The sequence below is a fragment of the Meleagris gallopavo genome, chromosome 1 (assembly GCF_000146605.3).
Source record: "Meleagris gallopavo isolate NT-WF06-2002-E0010 breed Aviagen turkey brand Nicholas breeding stock chromosome 1, Turkey_5.1, whole genome shotgun sequence".
Lineage (NCBI taxonomy): Eukaryota > Metazoa > Chordata > Aves > Galliformes > Phasianidae > Meleagris > Meleagris gallopavo.
The window spans coordinates 105,095,001-105,120,843 of record NC_015011.2 but is presented as its reverse complement, the minus strand read 5'-3'; the positions used below and the strand labels follow the sequence as shown (position 1 = coordinate 105,120,843).

At 40.4% G+C, this 25,843-nt stretch overlaps 1 protein-coding gene across 3 annotated transcripts in view; it reads left to right on the top strand.

Moving 5' to 3' along the window:
- Nucleotides 1-10,837, top strand: part of ERG (ETS transcription factor ERG) — a 130,143-nt gene extending 119,306 nt beyond the window's left edge. For all 3 annotated transcript variants that reach the window (XM_010723592.3, XM_010723576.3, XM_003202938.4), the window contains 3 exons: nucleotides 257-313; nucleotides 2,111-2,158; nucleotides 4,973-10,837. In XM_010723592.3, coding sequence (XP_010721894.1) covers nucleotides 257-313; nucleotides 2,111-2,158; nucleotides 4,973-5,493 — 626 coding nt within the window. In that variant the 3' untranslated portion in view covers nucleotides 5,494-10,837. The remainder of the gene's footprint in view (nucleotides 1-256; nucleotides 314-2,110; nucleotides 2,159-4,972) is intronic.
- The last annotated feature ends 15,006 nt before the right edge of the window (nucleotides 10,838-25,843 follow it).

Sequence of the window (25,843 nt, the reverse complement as noted above, 5' to 3'; positions counted from 1 at the left end):
CTTCAGCTTTCAGCTCTGAGGGACTTTTACTTGTGCCTGGCAAACCTGTTAGTTGCATGTAGGCAATGCTGGTGAAGTTACTGGGGCAGCCGTAACTTCCGTGATTGCAGGCTACATCAGGCCCATGACCAGATAGTCTTAAAAAGATAAATCCTACTCTTGTGAGCAGCAGAAGTCCCTGGCCTGGGGTCTATCACAGGTTTAGTGACAATCTTTCAGACTGAAAAAGTAACTACATGGATTTCTCCATTTTCAGCTACTCAGCCATCATCCTCAACAGTGCCCAAAACAGAAGACCAGCGTCCTCAGCTAGGTGGGTGTTATTTTGTTTGAATTTTGTGATGGGGTTTGTTGGACACATTCAGGTCATCTTTCTCCTACCAACCAGAAGCCATTTGCAAGATCTGATTCAGAGCACTAATGAGATTTCCAGCCAGTGACGAGAAAATCCCCAGACATGTGTGAGCTTCCTGTATGGCTGTATCTTAAATGGAGGCTCCCAGAGCTAGTAAAATTTGCTTTTAGTAATGCTTAATGGTAATGACAACCTTTCAGAGTGAAAAAACTGTTAAATTACCTATATTCAGTTTATGTACAAAGGTAGAAAGTAAGAAAGCCAAAAGACTTATTCTCTGCAGTAGTTGAAATAATGACAACTGAAAAGTGTGCATAAACAAAGAGATGAAAATGGACTGCAATACAGAAATCTATTTGTATTTTTCATCCCAAACTCCTGAAATTAAACAGGAAAAATAGAAGGATTATCAATCTATTGGAAAACTGTGAAGAGAAAGTCGAGGTTTGTAGGAATGTAGGCTAGTTGTTTAGCAAGATAGGTTCACTTTGTCATTTCAAACCAGTTAATTCATGGGTAGGACTTAATCCTATATTGTGAAACTATCTAACTGTCTTGGACAGATAGTTAGAAAGCACTACATTCTGAGTCAATGATGTCTTTTGCTAACAGCAAAAATGTAGAATTATGACAGAGAAGTTTTGGAGGATATTCTTAGCTCAGAATTCTCTGTACCAGTTTTTATCACATGGATTTCAAATCATGATTCTGTTTTTTGTTACAACTAAATAAAACTCTGTGAAGGACTACACCTCCTTAACTTACATGCATGCTGCCTGGGAAGTACTGTACTTCTTATTGCCCAGATAGCATTTTATCTAATCTGGCCTCCCAGCCATGGGAATCCTTCAAGAAGTATATTGGTGATTTATGTAAGTCCTTGAGACCATTTAATGCAAGCATGTGAGCTTCACAGATTATTTAAACGTGTAAGGAATGTAAGCTGATTATCTTCTTGACCATAACTGGATGATTGAGAGCAATTGTCTGGAGACAAGACAGCCCAATGACATTATTGCTCTGCTTCAGGTTGTGCTTATCAGCCATAACTTTGGCTTTCCTACTTTCCTACAGTCATTCCTATTTCAATTCAGGTTGAATTCAGATTGAATTTCCACAGGGAATCCCATGAGGAAAGCACTGAGATGTTTTGGAATTTGGAAAACCCTAATCGCAAGTTTAGTACAGGAGATCCCTCACTGGACTGTAATGATGAAGAAGAGCCAACACAGCCACTTTGCATGGGTTCAGATATGCGCTCTCCACTTTCTTTTGGAGGCTGTTTTGGCACCGAAAAACCTAGCAATGATATGGAGAAAACAAATGTAGCCCCACAAGATAGGAGGTCTCTGTTCTTTGAGGAGGAACACCTCTTCACCCATCTATGCCACATTTAGCACTAGGTCTCTGGCCTGTGGGCCCTAGCACATTACAAGGGTAGATAGTCCCAGAGGGTGTCTTGTTTAAATAGGAATCAGAATACTTCTAGACCAGCTTTACAGTGTGTCTGAACATGTACTTGTGCACACTTATACAGAGAATGAAAAGGAAATATACATCCCTTGCAACTGTTTGCTTGCACACCCAATTTTAAGAGAAAACCTGCAAATATTGTGATGCAGAGATAGAAGCCACTTTCCTCAGTGTTGGATCTGCTTTTCAGGTGGCACTTTCTGACTCCTACAAGATTAAAAATGACGCCTAAAATATATGACGTTGTTACATGATTTTAAATCTTTCTTTACAATTTTGTAGATCCTTATCAGATTCTTGGACCGACCAGCAGCCGTCTTGCAAATCCAGGTGAGGTGGGGTTTTGCTGATTTATAAGAGTTTTTCTTCTCTAATAGCATCCCCACTCCTATTTAAAGGCCGGACTCTGAAGTTGATGTGACAAATTTTACTACTCTTTAGTATGACTCACTGAGAGCTGATGATACGTAACACATTGAAGGTTTCTAAATTACTTAAGGATGGGACTAAACTCACACATTAAAGCACATAAATTCCAGTGTCATAGAGTAACTGTCTAGATAGGACTTAGGTGTCTTAGTTGCCATTATATTCATTGGGATATAGTTACTGTAGCTCTGAGTAGAGAGCTATTAATCTCATCCTAGAATATATGGTTATATTTAGTCAGTCAGATGTCTCGTCACATTTTACCAAATATATCAATAGGAATTCACTTCAGTTGGTTAAACACTGGGAGTTTTCTTAGGTGCTGTCCTTCAGGAAGCCCTCAAGAATAGCATGAGTTTTTTACCAGGCTGTATCATTCATGTCCTAGATTCTGTAATCCACAATCCAATGACATGCTGACCTTGACCTGTACAATATTTTGGGCTGCATAACAGAAGTCAGCAAAAACATATAGGGAAAAATTGGAAAGCAGTATTTATTTGCAAAGAATAATTGGGTTAGACACCTCAGAAATGGTTTCTCGTGATAAAAAGGTGGTAACTAGGTGCATTGTGAGCTGGTCCTTGTAGTGTATTTTAGCTGAAAATGGATAAACTTCCTGATGAGTTAATAAAACTGATTATGAACTGGACAGATTTCACTGTTGTTTCTCTGAGTCTGCAGGACGAATTGTGGTTATACATCAGTGTTATCTGCCACAATACATTTGTGCCACTTCCTTTTTCCCTTTCTTTAATACTCAAAGGGCACAGCGTTACTTGTTCCACATTATAGATCTCTTCAACTCTGAGCAACGTCTGATCTCACAACAATTTTATTGCCTTTCCAAGCATGAATTTACTGAAATACTGCTACATTTCCTTTCATTTTGTCCCAAGTGACAGCAGCCATGGTTCTAGATTAGATTACTTTCTAGACAGTTTAGCATTGCACAGGAAAGCAGCTAAATATTAAGAATGGCTTTTTCCAAATGGCCTCAGGAGGTGGATTTCCAAGTGACATTGACCTTAATTGGTTGTGAGGGCTTACCTCCCTTTAATTTGTATGTCTCAGGCTTTTACAGTTTTACCAAGTGTGCATTTGGTCGCCTTCATTACTCTGGAAGACACTAAAGTGCTCTGTATTGGGGTACATTTTTAGCATTTGGGTATGGCATTTCTACACACCATCATTCCTGTGTTTTAACATGTTTTGAGTGTTTATAAATTGGTGAAATTAATCTCTCATTAAAAGGAAATTGACAGCAACCATTTATTTTCTTAGGACTATATATTACATTTGGAAGGCAAGTGTTTATGTTAGAACATATGTTGGATTGCTTATTCAAAAATTTGTGCGTTGTCCTGTGCTGAACTGTTTATTGATTTTCAAAGGCTAATCCCCTTGTTATGTTTCGTGTATTAAAACTTGCATGCCTTGCTCATACCACAGATTCTTTTGTTTGTTTGTTTATTTAATGCATGTTAATGGAACAGAAGAAATTCATTAAGGGCAGTTTGGATAAGTATAATTTAAATGAATATGGGTTTCAGTTGCATTGAAGTATAAACTGCTAATGGATTTCAGATGCTAATCTATCTTGATATTATAATTTACCACTATAAGCTTTGTAAAGAAAAGCTTGTTTATTATATCCACATTTCTGGTTTGGAAAAAGAAAGAAAGAAAGAAAGAAAGAAAGAAAGAAAGAAAGAAAGAAAGAAAGAAAGAAAGAAAGAAAGAAAGAAAGAAACCAAATCTTGGTTAGAGATGTACTTAGAAGTTAGGACTTGCAAGCTGGTTGGCAAATTCTGCTGACATTGTGCTTGTGAAACAGATTGCCTTGCAAGCTGCTTCAGCTGTGTTTTGCATCATTTCAGTGCTGCTTTATTAAGAAATGCTAAGCTTCTAGCATGAATATCAGTGGCAAGGCCCTTCACAATTGCCTTTTGATGGCATAAAATGGTTAAACTTTGCTCCTATAACCAGGCAACACTCTTCTGCAAAATTGCCAGCAGACTGATTATTTTCCTTTAAACACAAAATTGGCGGAGGAAGGAGAAAACAAAAATAAAAACATTTAATGTATTAGGTTCAGTAATCATTTAAATTCTTGTTTGACAAAGAATGATTATGAGAATATGTTTTATGGACCTTTTCACTGCTCTTGCAAATGTTTTGCCCTATGGTTGTATGCAGTGCAACAGCAAGCTAATAAGTTTCCGTTCTGCATTTCCCCAAATGCTGCAAATGGGTGATATGGTTTGGCATGTGTCCAGCTTTCTCTAAACTTCTCCATTTTGTGTAGGCTTATTCCATAGCAGAGAACATTTAGTTACAACATAATGCTGTGAGAACAAGCAAAATATTACGCAAGTGAAAGCTGTTTGTCCTGAACTTTAGAGATTAGTTTCCTAAACGAGTGCTGTATGATTTCCCCATCAATTGTCTACAATGAATGACATTAAGTAACCATTAAATTTCCCTGTAATGGCATTCTACCACCCAGATGAGGGAAAACATGACACATAACCATTATCTCTGCTCTTTAGGATTTCATGAGATAGGCTGGGAGAGGGGGGACTAGTTCAATTAAGAAGCAGGAACTGATATTGCAATGTTTCCTAATAGGGTTCTGTGTGGGAGCCTGAAAGAATCGTGTCTTAGCTTTATTAGTCATTATTCCTGACATTTTCACTTTGTTTCCCTCCACAGGGAGTGGGCAGATACAGCTATGGCAGTTCCTACTGGAGCTTCTCTCAGACAGCTCCAACTCCAACTGCATCACCTGGGAAGGCACCAACGGAGAGTTCAAGATGACCGACCCTGACGAAGTGGCTCGGCGTTGGGGAGAGAGGAAAAGCAAACCTAACATGAACTATGACAAACTCAGCCGTGCACTTCGCTACTACTATGATAAAAATATTATGACTAAAGTTCATGGTAAACGCTATGCCTACAAATTTGATTTCCACGGAATCGCTCAGGCCCTCCAGCCTCACCCCCCGGAATCATCCATGTACAAATACCCATCAGACCTACCCTACATGAGTTCCTACCACGCACACCCCCAGAAGATGAACTTTGTAGCTCCCCACCCCCCTGCTTTGCCTGTAACTTCATCCAGCTTTTTTGCTGCCCCTAATCCATACTGGAATTCACCAACTGGAGGTATTTACCCCAATACAAGGCTGCCAGCTGCTCATATGCCTTCTCATCTTGGCACCTACTACTAAGTGGGAAAAGAAAGAAACACCAGAAAAAGCAATAACACTGCTCACTGGGATACAGTCCCCGATGAATTGCAATGAACTCTATCAGAGTACATGAATTAAAAGTGCCTAAAGAGACAGGTGAAGGTTTGGCTGGGAGAAAAAAACATTAAAAGTAAATTTTAAAATGACTCTTTGCAGTAGGGATTTAAAGAAGATATTCAAGAAGTATTAAGATACTAAAATGTAATGTATATGGGCATCGACTCTGTGGACCAAACAACAATGGACTGTTGTAGGTAAAAGCATGAAATGATAAGGAAAACCTATGAAAGCTAGTGGTCTTAAAAAGTTGATAAGCTTATGGGTAAAGTTTGTTATCTTGCTAATGCAAAACCTGGGACTATACTACAGCAATATAAGGATAAGTCTATAGTGACCTAACATACAATATATGAATCATTACAAAAGAGGGAGAAAAGGGATTAAAAAGGAAAAAAAAAAACAACAACCACCTACCTGTGTTTTAAAAATAGAAACATATCAAAATAGACTCATTTAGTGTGGAAGCTGATTTGGACTATGACAGCATTGTTTTGATTAAAATCAAATGCATTCCATTCATCAGAGCGTTATCTGCTACTCAAACTGTGAAGACAACCCAAACTTTAGGATTCCTTGACAGTATTACGAGAACCCTGAGCCAAACATTGGAAATGAGAATGTGCAGAAGGGAAAGTGTATGACTGTAGATCAGAGGCCTGCACCTGACAGAGGAAGCGGAAAGGAGACGGAGGAGGACAAAAGGTGGTGAGAATGGGAGGAAATAAACTTCTTTACCAGTAGAGACTGAAGAGACTGAAAAATTAGTAGTGTTGGGACTATGAAGAAATACTTGTTTGGACTTGTGAAACATTTTGCTCAGTATCATACCATTCCCAGTATTACAGGAGAAACAGACTTGTTTTTATAGTAATTAAAAAAAAAAAATGGAAAAAGGGAAAAGCAGAAGAAGTCAGAAATCAGAATATGCATCTCTTTTTTTTTAAAAAAAAGTAAAACTGGAATTGTATTTGATATTTAAAAGTTAACCAGTTAGAACCTCATCATTATTAGGGGGGTTTCTTTTCTATTGGCTAAAGCAAGAGACAACCCCTGACTGCCAAAATCAGAAATCATCTAAGTATTTTTGTTAGGCGGGCGCCAGTTTTTCTTTATTGAGTCGCGAACGCTGTGCGTTTGTCAGAATGAAGTATACAAGTCAATGTTATTTTTTCCTTTTTATATAATTATTATATAACTTATGCATTTATACACTACGAGTTGATCTCGGCCAACCAAAGACACAAAAAGGGACAATCAAAAATATTGTGGCCTTGAATTTTAACTCTGTATGCTTAATGTTTACATTATGAATATATTAGTACTTAGAATGCAGAATGTATGTAATAAAATAAGCTTGGCCTAGCATGGCAATTCAGATTGACACTGTAGTTTGCATTCGCATTTGCATTTTTAGTACTTGACACGCCTATCAGATCTTCTTCCCACTAAGTTAAAAGGCATTTTGTTTTAAAATTTTGTTTCATTAAATCTGTTAGATGTAGGACCAAATAACAATGCTTAGCATAAATTAAATGTGGACAGATGCTACGTATCTTCTTTTCCAGAAAATTCTACAGAAATGTTTGCAGCCCTTTGTAACAGTGCCTTGCCATTCCTGTCCTAAGCTTCTTTCGCCCAGAGATTGCAACCATTCCCAATTCTTTGACATCTTCATGGCCAAGATTATAAATGAATCTAAAGCAGGCCTCTAAGGAAGAATCCTGTCACCCAGAAATTATTTTATGTTGCCGCCAGATTATGCAGCATAATCTCAACCTGAGATGTATCTTCATACTGACACGTATGTTGAATTACTATACCCCCTTCCTATTAATACATACTGTATCATTATTAGTAAATAAAATGAATAATGAATAACTTCCATTATTCCTTACTTTAGGCTGGAGTGTATAGTAGTTTGTTAATTTGTCATTGCAATCCATTTTGGCTGTTTACAAAGGGCAGGATGTTTTCTTTCTGTTCTAAATTTAGAAGCTTCCCATATTGTACCCTCAGCCCCAAAACTACATCTGATGCCTAATGCCATGGCTCCCATTTTTTTTGCAACACCTGCTGAAGGTGCAGAATTAGCACTAACATTTACAAGTAGCTTTCCACGGAAGGCCATGCTTACTGCAGAGACCCACATCAGCTCACACCTTCCAGTATTTCCCTTTCTTTGGTTGTTCTTTTGTCTCTTTTTAAGACAAAATGGATGTGGTTTCAGGTTTAATAGCAAATGTTCTTTATATCCATTTTGGGGAGTAGTAATTAGTGCTGTGCGATGGGAGCCAATTGCAAGACTCCCGTCTTATGGGTGTTTTGGTGGCAGTTATAAACACAGGGTTATATTACTAATGTTTGACACCAGAGCAGTGGCTGTGTAAGCCTTGTAATGGTTGGGGAAATAAGTACTGTAAGCTTGTATCTCTTAAAAAATCAAAACTCATGGAAAGGTTAGAAAAACTGATTTATTGGAAAAGGTTAGTCACTCACTATTTTAAAAAGTTATGGTAGGCACACCTACATGCTGACTATAACAATAATAGTTTGTCTTTCAGTAGAAATATATCTACAGATGCTTGCAATCTACTTTATGTGTACTTTTAACTCAAAAAAAATGGTAAGTGCATTGTTGAATCATGTCGACATTAAACACTTTAAAATACAGATTAAAGAACCATTTTTGTTTAGATTGGCTAGAACTTGCCTGGAGGCCTCCAAGTCATCTCCAGCGCTTGCAGAGTAGTGCATGGGATTTCCAGATAATGCTGCCCAGCTGCTGATATACACAAGAACAACATCCTAACATGGAAAGACAGGGTGCAAGTCCTCACTGCAGCAGGAATGGAGTCATAGCAGGTGTGCGTGATGAAGTCCTCTCACAAGGAAAAGCAATATCCAACAGCAGGCCATGACAAATTTGTCCTGGACAGCCATCTTAGTGGTACACCTCTCCCCAGGGATGGCTCACAGCATTCCACGAGCCTTGGAACACCTGGATTTTTCAACTCGCAGGATGAAGAGGAGAATGAAGGATGGAGAGCCCTTATTGCTGCTAGAGAATTAGGTTGAAGCAGGTGGTTCTGCTGCCCAGGGGCAGCAGCTGTCTTGTTGGGTCTGTCTGCTGTGGGGCAAGAACCAGCCCATTGTCCAGAGGTGTTAGCTGAAGCAAAACAGGCAGTGGACCTGTGGCAGTATCTCTGCTGCTCACTGCCTGCTAGTTTGAGCCCAGCACAGCCAAAATCAGCCTCAGGAAAGCTGAACTCTGCCATAGAAAACATTCACATGAGTCTCAGCTGGCCCCCAAGACCTTGGCTGAAGGTTCTGTCTGCCTGTCTAAGCACATGGACGCGTGGACAGCATGACTTCGATGGATCCGTGTTTGTACAAGTTGGTCACGCTGATGTCTTTGTTTAAATTAGGACTCCTTTTAAAGCAGTACAGCACTATGTGAACTACTATGAAAGTAGCAGCTTTATTTTTCCCGAACTTAAGTTTAATGTGTGTACTTATTTTTCTCTAAGAAATATGCTCTTGTCTGAGAAGCTGCACTGTAATATGGAACATGAAATTGAGATAAGAAGCTGAAAAGAAGCTCAAATCTCACCTTCCTTTATCAAGACATTCCACAATATTGAATCGGATTTAGTGAATATACTAAAAATGTCTTTAAAGGATGTATTTTATAACACCTGTATTGGGACTTGTAAGACCAACACAGATTTTCTCAGAGGTCAAGATGGCACCACACCAATCACATTGAATGCCTTCATTCCTCTCACTTTCCATGTTTAGAAGAGTCCACCCTGGGTACCTCAAATACCACCTGCTTTTTAAACTATCCACAGAAATACAGAGATCATCAGCAATGTAGACTTTCTTCTACAACTGCTCTTGCTCAAACTGTTTCTTAGACCAGTTAATAACTAATTTAAAAATATTTTTTAAAATACAAATACATTAAAGAAAGGTGAAACAAAAAAAAGCAATAGAGTTTGTACTATATTTCTAATGATCCCATGATATTTTTCTATGGCATCTTCTCAAGTTTTGATTAGAAAAGGGGAATGGCCTGGAGAGTAACCTGAATCACTGGTAAGTTGGAATAACATCTCATCTGTCCAAAGGACATCGTTAACTCATGCTTGAATTTTAAGTGCCTCCTGAAATAATCCTGATGCAGTGCAAGTGCTTAGCTCCCTGTCTGGCCTTTGGAGTGATCCTTTGGATGTTTTCACTGCAAATCCTACCAGTCTTTGGGACCTATGTTAAGAAGACTAGACACTACCATAGAGGCTTATGGTGCACTGAAGCCAGTCCTTGCGCTTCTCTGGGACTTTGCTGAGCATCAGCAAAATGAGTCCTTTAATGAGTAATAGATAACAACACATAATGGAAAACAAAAACAAAAACAAAACAAACAAACAAACAACAGCTCCACTTTTCTTGATAAAGGATATTTCTTCTCTTTTGTCCCTCACTGAAATTGTCACCTTCTTGCTGTGTTGGGCTGTTCAGAGAACTCTCAGCTGAGAATTGAACTCAGCTAAAATCTTTCAGTTTGTAGGGCTCGGAGGAAGCCATCCTTCAGAAGCTGAAGTTAGGGAGGCAAAGGCTAAGGAGGCCAAGAAGCGTCTTCTTTTGTTAATCAACACTGTGTCTGTCCCTCCATAATAAGCACTGCATATAAACACATCTTGTTAAGTTACGTAGCTCTCAGCTATGCACTTCCTCATACTTCTCACTTTCTGGTCATGTCTTGACTTCTGTGAAGACTGTAGAAGTGGGATCTCACCTTGATTTCAGCAAGAGGAGAAAGGAAAATGAGGTCTGAGTAAGTCACACTTCTTCAGAAAGTATGTGAGGTTGCTCAAAAGGATGCACTGGCTCCCTGCAGATTTCCGGGTTCCAGCTGCAGCCTCCAAAGAAGGCTCCACTTCTACCAATTAGGCATCATGGCCACTCCTTCAAGCACTAACCACAGAGGCTACATCAGACTCAGTAAGAGACTTGTTTGGAGAACTGGATCACTTCACTAACAGGATGTCTTTTCAGGCTGCTGGCCTCCAAGAACTGTATGTCTTTTCTGCATTCTGCTGCCAGTGGCACGCAGAGCCAAGTATTGGTTGAGCAAGGGGTAAACTGGTTACACTTTAGGCCATGTGTAATGTGGAAAATTGTTTCAAAACTTAATGACCTCCATTGTTTAAAAAGACATACCTTTTCAGGAAAACAAAATAAAGCATTCAAGTTGGTTCTATGAGATGTACATTTACATCACTGGATTGAGGATTTCTAAAAACCAAACAGAAAATGTCTTGGACTGTTCACTAGAATCTTTGGCTGTATATATTTTACAAAAGGATAAGGTGTGGAATAGTTCTCTATGACTGTTCTTAGAATAAATAGTGTGAATGTTTACTCAGGTAATCCTATATGACTCCCTCACTATTACAGTTATTTTCTATTGTACATTTATTAATGTTTCCTTTATGCTCTTCTCACTTGAAAATGTCTCAGCTACACGGTATTATTTCTACTCATTCCTTTAACATAAAGGGTAATACATTTAATTGTGAAAAAGTTTTGATATTTTCCTGCTATTTTTCCCTTTTGCATTTTCTTGTGATTAAGCTCCCCATGCATCACACCCCAGAGTTCTTAGCCTCCTCATTGTTTACAGCTTTGTATTATTTGTAGTTTGTTATCTCACTCACTCTGTTTGACTGGATACTATCCAAGCTTAGACATATTTCACTTCACAAACCTATCCCTCTTTTTCTCTGATAATTGCTAATTCCTTTCTCTTTCTGACTCTGCTCATGAGCAGATCTTATATATCCTCCTGTCTAAGCAGTTTCCATCTATGACTGACTGGCTGCCACGTCCATCCTACCGGAGTCCCTGCCCCTTCTCCCAGCTAAGAAATTAATGTGTTGAAAGATCTTCTCTGAACAACTAAAAGATCTCTTCAGCTCTGAATAGACTTTCACTTTCTTCCCTACTTAAAGTAGTTTCTTTCTCACAGACAAAAATCCTCTCTTTCTCAGATATGTCCATCAACACACCACTAGGAAGGTTTTTCCAAATAATTGTTGTGAACTAGCTGCAGGTATTTCACCACCTCATTTTTGCCCATCTGTGTAGTGTTTATTTTGGCCTTGTTCTTTTTGTGTCCTGGTGTGGTTGGAAGCTGCTTCAGGCAGAAAACTCATACTTACTGATCACACAGCAGTGTGTTGCTGGTTAAGACTACATAATCATGTGTAAAGTTGCCAATGAAAGTTCCTATACACTCCCAATTTTCCTCATGATGAAAGTGTCATTTGTCTCTGCTGGAAACTTCAAAGCTATTCTGCAGACAATGAAGGTAAAATTCTTAAAGCTGGCACAAGCACTTAGGCTAAATGACTTTCAAGAACCTTTTAGACTTCAAAGCAATCTAAACGGGTTTCAACTTGTATATACATCTTTCATTTAATTCTTCCACATATTTTTGCACAATTAATTACCAATTTGTACCAGAAACAAGCCATGTAGACCTCTTGACCAACTGATACATCAGCACAGGACAGCACAGGACTGCAGCACTTCAGAGGGATCTGCATCTTCCTGGAAAGATATTGAAGATGTTATGAAGTTCTCCAGTACATCTGCAACAACACTTACTAACTAAATTTTAAATTAATGTCCCATTTTTGGAGAGTGGGGAGGTATGTTCAACTGCATTACAGTAGCTGAAATACAAGGGGAAGTAAGAATAGGGGTAAGTAAAGCCGATCATTCATTTTATGGATGAATCCTCCACCTCATGCTGTGTAGTTCCCAGAAATACTAGTGTGATACATCAATATATTGTGGTTTCCTGAGGTGGGAATAGCATTCAGATGACCCAGCCATGAGGCGAATGCTCTTGTGCTGAATATGATAAATACATATCATGACTAACAGATGCTGCTTTGAAGTGCTCTTTTCTTTAAATACACAAGAAAAATAGATGCTGGAAGATGGGCTGTATTATATACCAAGACTAGCAGAACATTTTCCATTTCAGTGCTTTCTGCATGGAGAGAGGGATTGCTTTTCTCTTTTAATGTACTCTAAGGACAAACCTAGGAAATGTGTAGAAGGTGCTCAGACATTGTGATGGACTCATATCCTGACACAGATAGACAGCTCACAGCCTGGATCCCAAGGGGACTGATGTATCTGCTGTTGTCCTGAATGAATGCTGGTTTTGATTTTGGAAAACTTATAAGTAACTCTGTATAACAGTAGAACAGTGGCAAGTGAGTTTTAAACTTCCCACCATGAGTTTCCAAGAAAAAAGACAGAAAATCAAGACTAAAGCACGTAGCACACAGCTTTTGGAGCACAGCAGCACCAGGGAAGGGCTTGAATATAAAAAACAAGTATGAAAATAAAGGTCTTTCCCTCAGCTGTTTCGGAAAAATTAAAGAAGAAGGCAGCAGAAACGAGGGCATACAACTAAGGATGCATGGGAATGATAGATGAAGCTATTGTCAGTGGCTTGGAAAGGGGAAGGAAAAACAGAAGTGAGAGGCAGAAATCAAGAGGGAAATAAGAAAGAGTGTTATGAAGTGCTGTCAAAGTGGGTAGCAAAGCGACATGGCACTATCCTCTTTATTAGCAGTTTATTGAGGAAGTATAAGTAAAATGTTTAAGACTTTCTTGGAAGGATTACTTACAGAGTGTTAAACTTGATTTAATGATGTCAACATCAGAGGCTCTGCCATGTACATACAGCCAAAGAGGGAATTCCATATGATAGGGGATACCAGAAAGGCTTCAATAATACCTGGGAAAGCCCAAGCAAGTTATTCTTCTGTATAGGAATAATGAGTAAGGAATAGATGTGAGGACTATGGGAGGGGGGGGGGGGAGGGGGCAGCAACTGGATATAAGGAAGCTAGCAGAAACATAGATCAAAGTGAAAGCAAAGGAGACCATAGACTGTAGTGAATTCAGAGTTCAGGAGAACAAAAAAGTCTTAAAGAGAAGATAATGTCAGGCTTAATTCCAAATTCTGAATCCAAAAGGAATGCTGGAGGGGTACTGTGCTGTCTGATGCAGTAGGAGGAGGAAAGTTAATGCATCTGCGCCAAAATAACAACTGAAGCCAACTGAGCTGAAGAGTCAATTGAGTTTGTAAATGTTCATTTCTCTTTTTACAGTTCCCACTTTAGTATATTTTCAGCTAATGTTTCATTATAATTTCCACAAACATTTCATGTCACAAATTCATTACAATGTAGACTGCACACTGAACAGCTGTAAAATAGCCTTGCCAATGCTGATAATTTACACTGGGAATGTAATATCCAATTCCAATCACTGATGAGTGCTATGCAAAATGAACTAACCAGCATTTTCATTTCTGTAACAACTTACCTCAACAATTAAATGTATTGCAATGCTAAATTTACAGTATATAATAAATCATTCCAGACTATATAAAAGCATCAGACAATATATCTCTGTTGTTGTTGTAGTTGTTTTTTGTCGTAAGTTGTACAAAATGCTAGCTTAGCACTCTGTAAAAGATGTTGTTCATCCTTGTTATTTTAGTTGCATTAAAAAAAATACTAGAAATTCAGCACTGTGTCTCCCGCTGTGTGCCGGATCCAACATTTTCTCCCTTACTACTATATGCAGATCACAATGAAAAGTTTTAGCATAGTAGCCTGTGAGTTGTGTAACAATATATGCTTTAACATTTTTTTGCTGTACCATTGTAACTACTGGAATAGTTTGATACAGAGTTGAGATGTAGTTGGTGGTCCTAGCTAGCATTGCACTTCCATATCTATGTGATTCCTTCTTCTACTTTGATAAATGCTGAGATGTTTGCGGTTCAACCATCTTCTTCTGGAAAATGTCTAGTAATTGTAATTATGGTGTAGAGAATCATTGGGCTCTAACTCTCATTTTTTTCTTCATTTTTGGCACAGTACAACACAGAAGTAGATAAATGGGAAGACGCAACACAGTTTTATTTAATCAGAATACCTGGCAAAAGTAGTTAATTGTCAGGTGATGAGGTTTCCAAAAGGTTTCCAAATCAGCTTACGGCCTCAATTCCGATAGACTTGCAATGGGATTTCTGTCTCTCAGTCTCTCATGTTGCAGAAAACCTTCTTCAGTTAATTATTTAACAAAACCATGTTCATCCTGGTGAATTTGGAACTGAGTTTATAGCACTGAGAGCAACCCTACAGTTTCAGTTAGCAAAGGCAGCTGCCAGAAGGTAAAATGCCATCATACAAAATGATCCCTAATAAAGAGAAAATTGTTCACCAAAACACTTCTTAGAACTTTTTGATCTCATGAGGGTGAGGAAGAAAGGTTCTTGGAAAGATGCTGAAAAGAAAAAGAGCTGGGCAGCAATGTGGATTTTAGATTGTGTTCGAATGCTCTTGATTATTAAGTCTACAGTCTTGTTCTGACACCTGTGTGTTGCTGTGCAAATGTGAACTTTTCTTCCCAGTAACATCCTCCCACACAGGCAAAAATACAGGTCTTATGGCTCTTGGATGCCAGTAAAAAATGCTGTACATCTTCAAACCCATCACATGGAGCCTCCTATGGCTTTCAAGGCAATAGCAGCCAACAGGTGACTGGGTAGTCACCTACATCTGGGCAAAAACAGACAGACTGTGAAGCCGCTCATCAGTTTTCTGAACAATAACATAATATGAGATGCTAAGGAAGGCCTGGATACTTGTTTCTTTGTCTGACTGACAAGTGATCTGGGCAAGGATGTGATTCCTGGTTGTCCATACAGAGAACAGAAGCACCTAACTGGTCTTGCTTGGTTTGTGCAATTAGCCATATAGTGAGGCACGTGGAGACTCCCAGGCTTTGTCCCCTGCACCTTCTGGAGAAAGAGGTGACCTGAACTTTTTCTAGGATTGATATGCTGTGTTTGACTGTTGAAAAAGTCACAGGAGTGAGTGCATGCTGGGCTTAGCCTTTAACTACATGCCTCCACTTCAACCCTCCCTTATGTTATATAGTGACTGAGTCAGCTCCTTCAAATCCCCCTGTCCCTTAGCTCATGCTCTGAGATCCAGTAACCATGGCTGCAGCGGCAGCTGGGCAGCCCTGACTGAACCATCCCTACAGGTAAAGCTACTTACAGAGCTGTAAAGCACTGCAAAGCATTGCACATTTTTTCTCTTCATCAAAGACAAGTTTACAAGACATTACTGGTGTCATTTCTTGTATCCCTGCTCAGGCAGCGGTATTAAAGGTCTAGGGAATTTGCCAGTGGTCAACAGGTCACAGCTACCTCAGCCTCCCACCCAAAACTATTGCAGCACCATCTCCCAAGTTGCTTGGCACACTGCTCCGCTCTGTGTTTACATGGTTTGTCTTGTCCCTTCCGGCTGGAGATGACTGTGCTGCCCGTGGTTACCTTCAGCAGCTGCTGTTCCTTGTATTGACCACAGGCAAGCACCAGTGGCTGTGCAGGGAAAAGTAGCCCTCGACAGCCTGGCTCCCAACCTGTACAGTATTTTTGTACACAGCAGCAGGCTTCAGCACCTTCTTGGTTTCCCTGACTGTAGTGCCATTTAGAAATCATCCTGAGAAAAAAAGCAAAACAGAGAGAGAGAGAATGAGCAGCGTTTCACATCCTCATTCTCTGGACCAACCATGGTGCTCCCACAGAGGACAGAAGTGTTGGTGGGACTGGCCTGGCATCCTGTCATGGTCTACACTGCCCACTGCCATCCAGCAGCCATTGTGTTCTTCCTATGCTGGGGCTCTTCTCCTCCTCTTCTTCATCAGAGGATCTTTTCACAGTAAGCTCTCTTTGTGTGTGAAGCCATACCTCCCCTGGTAAAGCTGCACAAAACCTCTCCCCACATCCTTGTCTTCCCCACAGCAGTGCTCTCCTGTACAGTGCTGTAGTACTGAAAGATGTGTTTTGCTAAGACTGCAGTGCTGAGCCTGCTCCCTACAGGCAACTGAAGGCCAAACACAGCTGTATGAGAGAGGAGGTGAGGGCAGCATGGGCCAGCTAGGCCTGCACTGTGCCTGCTCCGTTGCCATGGCATGACTTTATGCTGCTCCTCTGTCACACCACAGGTAAAATCCTGCTATTCTGTCTGGGAAGTGCTTGCAGCTTCCCCATCCCCTGGGAAGCTCCCATCCCACTATGGACTGGTGGTCCTCACCCAACAGTCACCTCCCGTTGCTGCAGCATTTCATCCCTGGGGCACTGGGTAGAGAGCAGTGAATGCCACACTGTCCCATGTATCGCAGGACATCATATTTGACATGAAAGCCAGCCCTGGTTTGTCTCCCCAGACTTCTGCAATAGCAAGGCACCCCAGAAACCATGCACCCCTGACTCTGCTTTACATATGCATCAGCTGCAGCATCAGCTTGCTCCTCTGGGAACAAAATCCTGGCAGCAAAACAGTCACTTTGCTCAAATGTGTCGAAGCATATTCACCTGTCAAGGCATATTCCTCTTTTCCCCAAAAGATGGCACTAGGATTCACCAAAAGCGAGCTACTCAGTACCCTAAATATTTTAATGTCTGTGAAAAATGCTACTGGGACCCTCCACTGTAGAGTTCATGTTTTTCCTTCTTAACCAAGAGACAATATCTCCAGAGTGTGCAACCACCGCCAGAGTGGAATCCTACAGGGCCCTCACATTATGGGCTAAAATAACAGCATGAAAAAAGAATTGTCACCTGCTGAGAAGATCAAGAGGAGGGGGTATTCTGCTAGGAAGAAAACACTGCCACATAAACATCCTAGTTTTTTTGTTTTTTGTTTTTTTTTTTAATCTAAGACAACAAGAAAACAAATGTACAATACTGGAATTAATCTTCTTGTATACTGACACGATCTATTGTAGTAAAATTAACATCATTAGGATTTTTACTGAGAAGTTAATTATTTTTTCTTTCTGGCAGCACAACCTATAAACATATGAATATGGAATTTGCCTGGTAATTCAGGCACAGCTTTAAGTTTTTTTTAATGCAAATGTTTCTACATAATGATCATTATAGAAATATTTTCATGATTAAAAGAATAAAACTAATGGAAGGAGATTATTTCTTCTAGCAATTCTTATCACATACTGAAGACAGCTTTTTGACTGTCAGTGAAACAAAAGATTTTTGCCTAAAAAAAAACAAAACTCCATTCTGAGATAATGGACTTCTTGTATTCATTAACATCTCTAATAGAGCTACCACCTGAACAGCTGGGATTTTTATTTTCATTAAAGAAAATGATAAGATCATAGCTCTATAAATGAAAACAAGTTAAAGTGTGCAGATGAAGGGTTTCTAAAGAAGGCAAAATTCCAAAGCTGAAAGTGCTGCCTCAGTGTGTTTGAAAACAAAGAGAGTGCCTTCCCAAAGAGGCTCAGCAATTTGGGTACCTCAGCAGCCTCCAAGGAGTACCAGATCCTAGATGATTATTGTTCATTAGAAGTTGCAATTTCAGCAGTGACACTTCCTGCAGGATTATCTTCTTTCTTGTTTTTTTTGTTGGTTTGCTTTGAAAATACTTGTGTCTTATGAAAGATACCCATGTTTTTCCAGGTTTTTGGTCCAGAGGTACCATATACTCATTCCTACTGTAAGCAGCCAGAAAGTTATCTCTGTTTCTTGCATGTTCCTCTCACCAAAACATGATTAAAAAGAAAAATGTAAAGACCCAACCTAACCAACTAGGGAGAGATGAGGTCCTTGCAATGCCATAGAACCATAGAATGGCCTGGGTTGAAAAGGACCACAATGATCATCTAGTTTCAACACTCCTGCTATGTGCAGGGTCACCAACCACCAGACCAGGCTGCCCAGAGCCACATCCAGCCTGGTCTTGAATGCCTCCAGGGATGGGGCATCCACAGCCTCCTTGGGCAACCTGTTCCAGTGTGTCACCACCCTCTGTGTGAAAAACTTCCTCCTAATACCTAACCTAAACCTCTCCTGCCTTAGTTTAAAACCATTCCCCTTTGTCCTATAACTATCCACCCTCACAAACAGCCATTCCCCCTCCTGTTTATGCATTCCCTTCAAGTACAGGAAGGGTGCGCTTATTATTCTAACAGCATAAACTTGGAGGTAACAGTTGAGTATGTTGCCATCCCTGAGCATTAGTGTATGTTCTTATTGCACTGCTGCCTCCTTTTGCTGTGCTTAGCAATACACTTTTTGCTATTCATGTATTTGGGTAGCAAGCTGGTCTGTACAGAGATCTACAAATTGTCATGCACTATTTTAGCATAGCTGGTCATAAAATAGCAAAGTGGGAACACGACACGAGAGAGGGCAGATCTCAGCTGGATCACAGAATCACAGGATCGCTTCTGAAGCCCTTTTGCAGGACAGTAGTTCACTGCCCTTGGGAGACCCCGAGAATAAAGCAAAACAAAACAGAACAAGTGTTATAAGTGGAGCCTGAGTGTGGAAACGAGCTGTTTAAAGAGTAACTATTTAGGAAGTTTTGGAACAAAAGGCGTAGGTGTGGGCAAATTGGGTGCTCTTAAATGTGCTGTCACTAGATGGTGCGGTGGGTTAGAGCAATCCCCTCTTTGCCAGAGATCCTGTCTTGAGTGTGTTTCAGGCCTGGGGTTTGGCTGGACTGAGTGTGTTCAGAGCAGTGTAGTCTTTGGGTCGGGATGGAGGTGCTGTGAGAAGAGGTGTTCAGCTGTGTGCTCCACCTCCGTTTCTCTCACTTTCATTAACAGAAGCATTGTCCAGAAATGACAATAAAAGCAAAACTAATTATCAAAATAAATCATCCCTGAGAAGGCAGGAGCTAACTTCTAGTGCCAAAATAGACAGTCAAGCTTAGCTGCAGGGACTGTCTCCCTGTATCCTATAGGCTTAAGTCCAGGTCTCACTGACACAAATGGGGTGATGGATGCAGAGGTCAGCACATGCACACGTGCATCGCCATGCTGGGTCACTGATGCTTTGTCTGGCAAGGACTGAGCCATCATCGTGGGCGTCAGCTATGCTTGCTGATGTCAACAGCAGCAAATGGGATTCAGAGCTGGGCAGGATGGCTTGGCACCCTGCAGGCAAGAGGCTTTAATGTGGTTTCTTGGGTGTAACTGAAAGCAGCTTTTGGCCCAGGGGAACAAATATTTCTTGCCTTTGTGTATGCTCTGATTTTTGCAATCATGCAGTTAAAATATGTGTTCTGGAGAGCAGTAATTAATGCAGTATATGGTTTAGTTACTTCAGAAATCATTAAGTACGGTTATTCAAGGCCTGATTGCTCCCTTTCTGAATAGATTTTTTTTTCTTTCATCAACACATGCTGGCAGCATGCTGGGGGGCAGAACAAAGACTTCTAGGACTGTCCTCTTGGGCTATTTCAGCAGTTTTGATTATCTTCCGCTACTCCAAGAAATACTCTGAGTGCAATTTAAATCTATTGGCAGCTGGCCTGTTCTTCCAAGTGACAGTGATTATGGCAAGAGGGAATGGCCTCAAGTTGTACCATGGGAAGCTCAGGTTGGGTATTAGGAAGAATTTATTCTCAGAAGAGTGGTGACACATTGGAATAGTCACCATCCATGGAGGTGTTCAGGAAAAGGGTAGATGTCCACTGAGGAACACGGTGTGGAGTAGTCACAGGCAAGGGTTAATGATTGGACTAGATGATCTTATTGGGTATTTCCAACTTTAATGATTCTTTGATTCCATGATTCTATCTAGGTGTTTGATACTTATTTAATTTTTAGGCCATTCTTCAGTTATGTGCACTGATGGTCAAAACTGGGAGATGGTGAGAAAGCAAAAGGTGTCTGCAGGGGTTCCAGATGAAGCTGAGCTCATGAAGAAATTAAAAGAAAATAAGAGGCATTAAAATGAGTGAATAAGGCTTTGAGAACAATCACTTCATAACAGTTTTTACTAAATGTCTCTTTCTGTGGTTCTTACAAAATAAACTTTATCTTCCCAGAAAAGTAAAAATTTCTTTAGAACAAGAAGAAGGTTTTAAAAGCCTAGTTAAAAAAAAAAAAAAGAATGTTGAAACGATGGAGGGAAAAAAGAAAAGATCTGTGAGGGAAATATCTGTAAGATAATGATCATAGTAAAATAATTATGAGCTTGATTTCACCTTCAGGAATGCTGCAGCAGGAATTTGAGATTTTTTTATCATTCATGAAGAGGAACAAAACCTAAACAATTGTCTCAGGAATATTTTTATACAAACAAACAAAACAAGTCTGGTTTGATGTGATTCCTGGATTCACAGTTCTGAGGAAGGTAGGCACCAGTTACTCTTTTTGTTTGACCTCCTGCATCAGCAGAAGCCCCATCCATCTACTCCTGTAATGATCTTGATGCCAGGGAGATTCTTCTTATTTGAATGAGTATGCAGACCAAAGTAAAAGAATTTTCTCGCTTTTCAACAGTTTTAGTGTGAATGTGTGGTTCTGAGCTTTCAGACACTATTGTGTTCGTTCCTTTTCAGTTACTTTATTTGTTTCCTGCTTGTAGCAAATATTATGCACCCCTATGTAAGTGCCCATCTTTCAGTCAGAGAATAAGAAATGATCCCATTGCTGAGGTGACTCATGAACCTCGTGGATACTGAATCACCATTGTGATGGAGGGAACATGTGGTGTGTAAAGTAAAGGCTGGAACATTTTCAGCCAAAACATTCAGAAAATACTGGTATCTATTAAAGAAATCACGGGAAGGGAAGAGGAGCAGCTTGTGAATGGTCATTTACAAGTAAAAGGACTAGGCTAACAATTCTCAAATGCTCTTGGCTAACACCCTTACTGTAGACCATACATTTTGTGCAACCCCAAAGCCAGTGAGTACACAGAAAACACAGCTGAATGCTGTCTGCCTTTAGTTCAAAATCACTCCTCAGCAGTCCTCCTTCAAGTTTGGACACCACTTGGCTAAACTATTATTTGCTGTAGTACTACGACTGCCAAAAAAAGTGGTACATTACCATATACCACATACATCCCTACAATCCATTTGTGCCCTGAAAATGAGACTCTGTTGTCCTTGCTGTTCCCAGGAGCAGGCCACTGTCAGCAGCACTGGCTCCTGGGGCAGAGATGGTGTCAAGCTGTCATGGGTTCTCCCTCTTCAGAGTGTCTGCACTTGTCCAGGCTGAGGAGGAGCAAAAGTGGTCCTCAGTAGCTCTCGGGCAGACTCATCCCCTGATTGGGCATAGGTCAGTGGGATGCCTGTTGTACATGATTAGCGTAGTGGCTGAGCTTGGAGGCAGCATTGTGTTGTGACTAACACTGAACACCCAACATTGAGTTTGCTTTTGGGGGTAGAGTAAAATACAGATACCCTGCAGGGGCTTTTGAAACCCCACTCTTGAGCAATCTGGACAAGGCCACATGGGAAGCACTCTGAGATTGTAGGAGATGTATCACAGATCCCAGAACAGGCACTCATGTCAGATTCTTTATGAGTTAAAGGTAAATCCTATTCAAGAGGCATTTATTTTTTCCCACGTAAAGGTACCTCAGGATGGTTGTTTTGTTCAGAGTTGGATGCATGATATTATTTTGTTGTTGCTTGAACTGTCTTGAACACTGTTCCAGAGCTGTACTCGATTGTGTACATGTTAATAGAGAAGCCTTTGTCAAGGACATTGTGCAAACACATTTCCACAAGATATTATTGTCTGGACACATGAGCAAATATTTGCCTAAAAAGTGTAATTGACTATTGTTCAAGAACTGCCACCTGCCCCCTGGTTTTCTGGCACTCTTGTAGAAAGGACTATGCTTACAGCATTGCCTTCAGCCAACATTTTAATGGGAGCCAACTCTCAACCAGCAATTAAGTAAACATCCAGCTTGCTGCTTTTTTTTATCTTTTCCCCAAGCCTGCACAGCCTTTTTATAATAAAGGAACTGTTAGGAAGAAAAAGAGAAAAGGCAACTAGTTTTGCCTCAGCAACAGCACTTTAGAAAGTTATATATGTGGGGAGTTGTAGTCTAATATGACGGGCATGCTGGCGTAGTCATGGACAAGACCAAGCAGCAACACAAAGGATAAGTTCATCTGTGTTGTAAAATTCATTGTGTCAGCTGAAGCTATGAGAAGTGATGACAGTCACGATGCCAGGGGATGGATGGACAAAAGGAGACTGTGCAGCTGTCCTGTTATATGTGGCGCATGACATGCCAGGTGGCTTGAGCAGAAGTCTGCAACCTCCTTTTGTATCTCCAGCAAACCTAACCCAAAATAAATTACTTCAAAGACAAATACTTGTCCATTCATCCTAATCTTAAAAATAATCTTAAAAGTCTATCCAGAGATGTTTTTTGGAGAGCAACACTCTGTTTTAAAGTATAATTCTGAATATTTCTGTCTGACAATCATGAAGTTGAATATTTTGATAGTTGTCATTGCCATCTCATCTTGTTTGAAGTTCAACTGATTTGACGGGAATTCACCAAAATATTTGATCAACTAAAAGGAAAATTCTTCTCACTTAAAAACTTTTGTCAAAATGGTTTCATCCAGTTATACTCATGGTAACAGTATGTTGGTCCCAACTATTGGTTTTAGTTGTTGGGTTCTGGGTTTGTCTGTTTTTCTTTCATGTTTATATCATCTTTATTTCAAATTCCTTCTCTCTAAAGAAGTGATGTTACAGCTGGTCCAAGTTGTGCCACTAGTTTTGTGGAGGTATTGACTGATTAGGAATATACAATTACACTAGATGCATTCCCTTTCAATTTGCTCAGTGTAATAAGACACTTTGCTGTTAGCAGAAATTAGTATTTCTTATTCAGTCTATCAGATTTTCCAGCTGACTGGCCACTGCAATCTTGGCTGTTGCAATTCAGCTGATTTCAAAGCTCAGTCCTGGATACTCTTCAGTTGTTTCTTCCTCTCAGACCTCTACTACCTGCTGAAATTCTCCTGTCTTTTCAGAACTTCACCAGAATCATCCTAATCTTGAGCCCTGTGCTTCCACTTGCTTTTATCTCATTTCAGAAAATACAACTTGTGAAATGCTGACTTAAATAAAGCCTGACTGCACCTCTGAAAGTTTGACTTTGCCCTTGCACTCTTTCTTCTCTATTAAGTCATAGCAATCAGTTATCCAGAGACGTGATCTGTGCCCCTACATTATACACACAAGGTTTTGTCATATCTCTGTGCCCATACATCCCTCTGTTCTCCATCCTTGCTCACGAAGTGCAATTATCAGGTAAGAGACAGATGGATCTGAGGATGTCAAGAATAAGACAGGATATTTGTGTTTGCACCCAAGGCCCTTAACTCTCTTCATATTTTCCCTTTGATCTGTCCCTGTACTTGTGTTATGGTAACCATCAATGCTGTTGACAAGAAGAGTAAAATAATGTTGCCAAAATCTCCCCAAAATAGCCTCCTCTCCACCACTAAAGAAGGCCTGTTTCAACACCAGCTGTCAACTGCCCACAGCAGGAAATGCTTCCTCCGGTGTGTTTTCCTCCTGAGGGACTGTTAACTCTGAAACATGCCATTGTGCAGAGCATGGATTCAATACACAAAAGGCTAAAAACTGCACAGCATCCTGTCCTTGCTATTCATAAAGTGAAGTCCTTCTCCCACTCTGTGTCATGGTGAGAGGCCAAAAAGAAAAATGCTAGTGCCTAGCTCAGTACCATAGTTGTAGCATATTAATATCCCCAAAGGCTGAATCCTATACTGAAGGTGAGCATGCTGAAAGCAGAGAAACAGAGAGCTGATTTGCCCATTCCTGCCAGGGAACAGGAGGAAATGAGATGCTGAACTATTTCCCTGCAGAAGGACTATCAGATCTTCTAAGCTGAATGGAAGAGAGGTGCTGAAGATTTACAGTGACTTCTGATCTAACTGGATGTTCTTTAAGGTTCCTTCCAACCTAATCCATTCTATGATAGCAACTGCCTCTGCCACCCACACATTGCTCACCTTTGGAAAAAAATGTCATGACTGTCCTTCACCATGCATGTGGCTTTGCCGGTGTTAGAGCTAAAATATTGGTACAGCAAAGGTCTTGGCAATGTCTCTGCTGTCCAACCCTTGTGAAAAAGGGAACAGAGGTAAGTGAAGGTGGGCCACAGGGAACTGCTGCTGAACTGTCAAGGGTGTGAGTGGGGTAAAACCAAGAAATGTCTCCTCCTGCTACCTTTAGACTGGAGCTTAGCCTTAGTCAATGTTGAGGCACCAGCACACAGCATTCTGGTATGCCCTGCCCTCTCTCAAGCCAAGGTAAATCCAAGAGAGTGTTTGTTGGCAGCTCGGGAGCCAGGGGAGTCTTCTGCAAAGGTCTAGCTGATGAAAGAGGAAATCATATCTTGATGCATGCCAAGATTATAATTGGGGGGATATGCGCAACTGGGAAAAACCTAGACTTTTCTTCATCTCTCATGAGGAAATTGAGAAGCTCTGTAGCCAAATATCTGTTGGGAGAATCAAGAGGAAGCAGAGGTGTTTATTCTCCGAAGGAAATGGGAGGGCTCAGCTCCTCAACAGTGACATTATCTGCGTGCAGGGCATGCTCAGGGCGATATGCCTGCAGTGACTCTCATCCTGTTGCCCTTATGAAACAGGAAATTACCATCCAAACCTGCACCCAGTTTGTGGACACGGCCTGATTCCCAGTCCTGATGATGCCCACACCGTGCTGAACTTTAGGGAGTCACAATCCGTAATTTTTTTTTACAATGTCACTGCTTCAAAGACCACACATTTCTCTCTGTGCATATATGAGAATTTCTTCTCAGTCATGTTCTCTGCAGCTGTCTTATTTAGCTTTTCCTGCTGACTGAAAGTCTGATTCCAATCTGGAGAAAAATAAAAACTATCATAAATGCTCTGTGCGTATCTCACCTATCCTCTTCTTCAGGTTAATGGAAACAGATCTGTGAATTTAGTGAACAGTGCTGCCCAGGCTGTTCGATTATCCACAGTTTATTTTTCATACTGCTTTTGTCCTCTCAGAAGCTGCACACGATTCCAGGAGTACATCAAGTTACACGATTATTATATGGTGCATGTGGTTTGTCTTTCCTTTCCCAGAAGAAAAATCAACTTCTGTAATTCTCTGGTTTGATTGAGTGCTTTCTGAGTTTTTAGGATGTTTTTCTGAATGTCTTCATTCCTCTGTGCTTGTATTAGAGGTGCCAAGGGCTAAGATAGCCCACAGTTCCTGTGGGCTGATGATTTTATGGTCTAGGTCCAGATTCCATAGAGACCTTTTCTCCCATGCAGAAACACAGTAAATTGGCAGC